Here is a 7477-nt window from a genome sequence, read left to right as displayed (position 1 = left end):
CCGATTGGAATTTACAGAAAGAATTGAACGGATCGGGCGGTCACCGCCCGATGTCCGTACGGCGCCTGTGCGATTTAAAAATGAATCGCACGGTTGCCGCGCGGGCGCCGGGGGACAATGACTTTACACTAAATCAGCCAGTTGTAATAATGCCAGCAAAGAAGTCAGCTGACAAAGCCTAGGGTAAGGCCAAGGAGATGGTCCGTGTTGTTGACACCGAGTCACTACGGTCAGTATCGAGGCCGTAGAAGGCGAAAATCAATCAGACATTCGCATGGACATTGAAGAAAAAATTCATGTTTACTAGTATTCAAAAGAAATTCACAAATATATGTTTGAGGCAATTACAACAGTTTACTTCTTCAAGCTGAAATTACAACAAACACGAGCAGCCCGGTCGCCGGATGACAAAACGATGACCGCCCGGTGCCTGTACATGAATCACCCGATCAAAAAATCATCGCCCGGTCGCCGCCCGAGCGATATCCGCTCGATGATATTTTATACTCAGTGACCCCAAAAATTATCGTCCGGCCGCCGTTAGCTTTTAAGTATTACTTAAAACTCGAAGGCGCCCGCCCGATGAGCAAAATTTTCAGCTGCTGCCGTTCGATAGTCACTGCCGCCGGACGGTCGCCGGCCGATATTGCGATGTTTTTGGGAAACAGACGCCGCCCGGCGGCATTTTCTTATTTGTGACCTAGGCTTCAATAAGGTCACAGTGATTCCACTAGTGGAAGTTTTGGAGTCATGTTCTCCTGATTTTGGCTTGTGACTTCCAAAAACAATAATGCTTTTCCTAATTTTAACTATATAATTGTTCCAATGCCAGACATTTTCAGTTTCTTGACTTCCACATTTTGAAACTTCATGGAAGCCCGATTTGGAGATTGATAATTAAGCGTTAAATGTTAAATTGTTTATTCCTTTATTCCCACATTAAAACAAGAGGATTTTAATCTACTTACCAACACAATTATCACATAGGCTACAATGTGAGGCTCTTGGTGGCCTGAATATTTTACATGTAAAGCAGTATTTCAGCTTGACCACTTGACCTTTTATCACCACTTCCTTAGTACGGGGAGGGGGTCGGTATGCCCCAGGAACTGAGCTGTTAGGAATATCTGAAAAATACAGAACAGGGTAATTAACTACACTTAAATGCCTATAAGATTATCAAAACTATGAGCATTCTATGAGCACCAACTGATACCAAGTTGCAATTGTGTTGACTAATAAAACATTAACATTTAACAGACTTTTTTTCTAACTGTATCATACAAACATGAAGTACCAATTACAAAGTCATCATTCTTATCAAACTCATGTAGCACAACAAAAACAGGGGAAAAAAATTTTTTTAATCTCAGTGAATGATTAAAATGACATTACATGCATGCTACATGTACCTACATATTTTAACCAATAATGAAGACTGAAGAGAAAAAGTACTTGTGATGAAAAGAAGGCAAAATAGTGACTTCACACAAGTTACAATTTTCTTTTGGTCAATAAAACAGGTTCTTCGCAATGTTAGCAAAATATGTTTTCAACATTGGAAGGTTAGAAATATTATAAATTACAAACATGTAATTAATTTAATGACTTAACTAAATTTTAATAAAGTGTTGTACCAATTTGTCTCTCAATGTCAGCAGCTTCATCTGGTGTTGCCCTTGGAATTACTCCAGGATCACTGAAGCTTGTGCGAAATAATGTTGCCATGACAAAAATAAACAATGCCCCACCCACTGCTGGTATAGCTGGAGTCACATGCTCTGCTAAATATGGACAACTGAAATAGATAAATTATTCACATTATATAATATTTTATTATACATTATATATCAGAGTCAATTAAGTGCCCCATATAAGTGGTATATTTTGGAAACAATTAGGAATCATGTGAATTTATCATTACTCATTAACAATACAGTAACAATCATATCAATATTTTGTCATGTGTTTATAAAATACAAGATAAATGCATATAGGTTCTTTAACAAGAGGTTTATACAAATCAAAGAAAAAGTGCACTTTAAATCTTTTTCATTTTAAGCCTGAACTGCACATTTAAGAGTCAAAAAAAACTTTACTTTTACACTTCAAGTAACGAAGTTTGTCAATATTGATTCTATACCAGTAATTAAGATACATGTAAGTTTGATGGAGATCATTTCATTCGTTATTAAGATAGAGTAACACCCAAAAATAATTTCTGCTGTTTATAAGGTTGTTTAAAAAGACCAAATGGTTAAAAAATAAATGACAGTATTTTTTACATATGTGATATATTTCAAAACTGCCATCTCATCTTGCTTCTACACAGTGAAGAAAAAAAAAGACTTAAAGTCTAGCAAAAATCAGATCTAATTACCATGTATGTAAGTCACAGTAACATGCATATGTTGCATAATTATCAATTTAAGATTTCCAAATATCAAGATTTGCTAAATTTCTGATTTCCTACTTATAATAATTTCTAAAATTTCATAATATCCCATTGGAAAATTCATTGCGTAGAAGACTATTCAACTGTGTTTCTATGCAATGTAATTAAACATTTCAACTGTTTAGTAATAAAATATTTCATCACTTGATAATTGATTTAGCAAAGGATAGTCTATATTTCCATTGCTCAAATTTAGCAGAACTGACATAAATATCCTAATTGTCTATAAACTATATCACTATCTGCTCAAGTGGACTTTTTTCAAGTAATCAAGTACTGAATATATTCTTTTTTGCAAAAGTGTATCATAATATAAACAATGTAATTTACTAATTATGTATTGTCTACATGTATACTGAAACGGCTTCTTATGCAAAGAACACTAATATACATGTATAATTGACCTGTTCAGCTATAAATTTGAAATTGTGAACATAGTAAAAGAATTAATGTGTACATGTATGCCATTTTCTAGAAAGGTTTGAGTGTATGCACGCCCAAGAAATATTTTTTTTGCTTGATGAGTTTTGACATAGTAATTTTAGTATACTAAATATGTTCAAGAGATAATTAAAAATTGCAGATAAACAAATAAGCTATTTTTATTTTGGGAAATTATTTTAGTATATCAAGCATTCAATGCAGTAAATACCAAACTGTGTGCTAACAATAGTCTAATACCTAAGATTAACATGTAAATACAATGTATATACATGTATATATATACATACTCATTACAGAAATGCTAATAGAAAATAATTTTTTTTTGTATTTTTTAAGTCACACACGTGACAGACACCGGAAAGGTCATATTTCCAACTTCACTGGTGGGCACCCCTTATGTTCACTATTTCAGGCACAAGCCGAAACCAGAATGACACCAACAACCTTCTATAAGTTAATTAGATAGTTTCTTCCAATGACAGAATCCAAGGTCCCTGACAGGATGGGAACCAATCCAATGTAGTGTCTGTTACTGTGTGTTTGGTTTGTTTACCCACACCACCTAAAAAGATCCATATTGACAAGCATACAATGTACATGTAGAACCCTCACTGGTGACTGGCAAGCTATTCAAGGTAAGCAATCTTAGCCACTTGGCCTTGGACGCCCCAATTCAAACAAATGACTGCCAATAAAAGAGGAAGAGTGATGTTCCAATAGAGCACCGGACACCTAATCTAAGGCTGTGGGTTCACCAGAGGTGATAATTATTCTCTTTAAGCTTCCTTGTTAGACACTGTAATGATTAGTGATTACACATTAGCACCATTTTATCCAATAATCTATAGGTTTATTTAGTCCTGTACCTTTGTATGCACAGTGACAGGCTTTCGGCTTGTATGAACTATGCAAAGATGTTAAAATTATCATACAATAATGATAATCAGGAACAAAATTACTAATCATGTCATTCTGTAAAAAACCTAACTGAAAATTAAGAAAAAGCGACGTATTTTAAACTTGTGTTGCAAGAGTTGCTCCTATTTTCTACCAAAAAGAAAACAATATAAAATAAATAAACAAATAAAATTCCCCCTCCTATAAGGGTGTAATGGTTTACCGGTATACCGATATATTGCAATATGAAAAAATATATTTCGTACCGCGGTACGATTTTTGGAAAACCGGTATTTTGTAAAAATCATCAGGGCTGTAGAGGCCAAATATAGGCTGCTTCCCCAACCAAAATAGCCTCTTTTTCCCCAGTTTGGTCCTCAAAATTCCCCAGTCTTTTGAAATTTCCAATAAAATTTAGCACAAAATTAAATGATGGTGTTGAATTAAGGTCTTTTACTGCCTTGTTAGTTTTCCCCAGTGCTATTTGCTTTTCTATTTTGAAGATTTTGTTAAAAGTTTGTGTTAAATTTGAGACCCCATTTCTGAAAGTATGCCAAAATCGCGCATATTTTCCCCAAGAAAAAGGCTTAGGCTCCTTCCCCAAAAATGGTGTTTTGGCCCTGATCATATTTTTCATTTAATTGTTTTCTAATTTTGTACAAATGTCACATAAAATCTTTAATTGGCGAATTTTATTGGCGCCAACGTAAGGTTAAAGTATCCGACAACTAGTACACTTAAAAATCAATAAACGGCCGCATTATTTACATAAGCGGCCCAGATGTGAAAGGTCACACGTGACTAGTTTTGTTTATCAAATTGTGTGACACTTTACTTTCTATTTATTCCTTACATTTTTATTAAGTTTTTACTTAAAATATATACATATAATAATAATATATAATGTTACTTCATCTTTAAATCAAAACATATACCCGACAATATTGCCATTTTGCTGAAGCGTATTGCAATATATTGCAATACGCTTCAGCAAAATGTCAATATATTGCAATACGGTTTTAGCTGTATTGTTACACCCTTACCCTCCTATTGCATTTTTACCCCTCCAAAGGGCACCAACCTCCTTCCCTCAAAAGTGAAAAAAAACACTGGCCTCTTTTCACTTTGAACACTCGACGATAATTATTGATCCAAAAAGTTGTGATTGTTCCGTATTGGAATACCCCGCCTGTTATCATTGAGTTACATTAAAAATGGGGGCGCCCAACTAGAACTGACTCAATTTCATTGCTATATTGAGCCGCGACACAACAAAACCAACATAAAATGTGTTTGGGACCAGCATGGATTCAGACCAGCCTGTGCATCCGCACAGTCTGATCAGGATCCATGCTGTTCGCTTACAGACCCTATAACAAGTAAAGAAACTGAAAGCGAACAGCATGGATCCTGATCAGACTGTGCGGATGCACAGGCTGGTCTGGATCCATGCTGGTCACAAACCCATTATGTTGGTCTTGTCGTGACGCGGCTCAATTATATTCTTTGTTCTTTTATTTGATTTCCTTTTAAATATACATGTGTAGTCTATAGCCAGGTTGAATTCCCAGTATTAAACTATTATTTTCATATTCAACCTCAATGTTTTATCTATAGATGCTTTTTCATTTACTTCTGTTTTAAATGTATGTCTGAACTAACTCCTCCAGGGTTAGCCTAATTAATTTGGCGTGAACGGTTTGACCCATTTTACAGACTTTTTTTTTCTTACTGTCAAACCGTTACGCCTAATTTTAACTGTCATTTTTACGCACGGAAAATCTACCGGCAACACTATCGATAGTTTGGACTGATTTTTACTGCTTAAACCTTAAAGTAACTTCAATGTCCTCTAAAAATCAATAGAATATAAATTCTAGTACTAACTTCTCCTAGAAAAAATATTAGATTGTACCTGTCTAAACGCATACATGCGGTTTATTTCAAATTTGTACTGTATACACTATCTCCAGCGGACATGTTATGACGTCATCGTAAAAAAATCGATTCCGTGAAAGCTGGTAGTAGCAACCAGTGTGTCTAGCAGGTAAGTGTGGGTTACGCATGAAGATTTAACTTCAAAAAAAAATATCGGGGAAATAAATCTATTCATTATTTTTAAATAAATTTGTGCATTATTAAATACTATTGAAAAGTATCAATGTGTTAAACCTAAAATACAATGGTAGCAAATAGGCTCCGTACAAGTACTGTTGTTTAATATTTTTTAAATATTTTAATACATGTACTCAACATTTATCAATAGATGGTTTGCCTTCTTGTTTACTGCTAATGACTGCCGATAAAATACTGACATCATTTATACATGCATATTTAAATGGCAATTAAGAATGTAAAAGAAATAAAGGAATTCTTTTTCACATATTGCTGATATATATTATAATACCATATTAAACCTACTGATAAAGTTAAATGTCTTCTTGACATACTTTATTAATTTACTAAAAAAGGAACTTTATTGTGATCCAGCCATATGCTGTGTAACTATAAGGGAAGGGTCACCTATTTTAATTGAAATAAATTTTAAGTAGAGGATATTAAAAAAAAAGTCATTGAGAAGATAAGAATTTTCAAATGAACAGATTAAGAGACTTATACATGTATAAGGTGTATGTCTTGTTGTTTCATACTGTTTTGGTGACACTTTTGTTTGTGTCCCTTGTTTTCTTGTCTATGGTAAGTATCTTCCCTTTGCCCCTAGTTTTATTTCTTTATTCCGCCCCCCCCCCTTCCCCGAATTTAATGGTCCTATTAATCATTCATTTATATATTTTCTTTGATTTTGATTTCCTTGTATGTTACCATTATTTCTTTATATTTATCATTTTGTATCATTTTAGTGATAAGCCAGACCGTGCTCTCTCTTGCGCCGTCCGGTTTTTGTTTAGGATCCTCCTGGGTTCCTTGCAAATGGTTCTTGTTTCTGGGTCGTGCGGGGGTTGCGTTCATTGAACGCGGCCTTTCCTTGTTCATCTTGTTTATCATATTTTATACTTGTATACCGAACCGAACCATAACAAACAGATAATGATTATCAATACAAGGTTCGACAAGCAAGCAAAGAAATGTAAAGAAAACAGAAAAAACTTATCCACATATCCGCCCTCCAAAAAAAACACCCAAAAAAAACGCCTGAAACTGCAAAACCAAAACATAAATACACATAGTTGCCAAAGACGGCTCTGGTAGGTGCATGTGCTCCCTTGCGCCGGTTTCAACAGAATTCATCACTTAAACATAATAATGTAGAAATTTTAATCAACACCCACAGATGTGTACAAAATACGGCGGTAATCATGGAACTTTCAATGCAACACATTCGAGGTGCCGTTCAATGAAAAGCGGGAACTAGATAACATGGAATTTTAAATGGATATAGGTTTTGGTGTCATATTGCGACAGTCGTTCTAACAGACGACTACAGTAATCTAATCAGACTATTTCTCCCATCTGTCTTACATTGTTATGCTATTCTACGTCTTAAATAAGGGTCACTAAATTTCCGCTTGATGCGTTTTTATCATAAACCCGGTCATATCTGTTCGACAATTGCATTTTACTGAGGACTGTCTGAAATTCCATTTTATAGTTTGAAATTTTAAGATTTTTTTTCTCAGAATTTAAAGTTATTTTTGGTTGTTTTGAACTTCTTCCCCTACA

The 7477-nt window shown here is 34.5% G+C and overlaps 1 protein-coding gene across 1 annotated transcript; it reads right to left on the bottom strand.

Moving 5' to 3' along the window:
- Positions 1-946: 946 nt before the first annotated feature.
- On the bottom strand, positions 947-1798 carry LOC132728786 (palmitoyltransferase ZDHHC14-like; the record flags this gene model as incomplete). The annotated part of the gene is made up of 2 exons (XM_060714458.1): positions 947-1127; positions 1638-1798. Coding segments are annotated over 2 exons (328 nt in total), but the record flags the coding sequence as incomplete, so codon positions are not given.
- Between the last annotated feature and the right edge of the window lie 5679 nt (positions 1799-7477).

Source organism: Ruditapes philippinarum, unplaced genomic scaffold, assembly GCF_026571515.1.
Source record: "Ruditapes philippinarum isolate M1 unplaced genomic scaffold, ASM2657151v2 ctg16405_1_1_1_1, whole genome shotgun sequence".
Lineage (NCBI taxonomy): Eukaryota > Metazoa > Mollusca > Bivalvia > Venerida > Veneridae > Ruditapes > Ruditapes philippinarum.
Note: the sequence above shows the minus strand (reverse complement) of the source record. Positions and strands in the feature narration are given on the sequence as shown.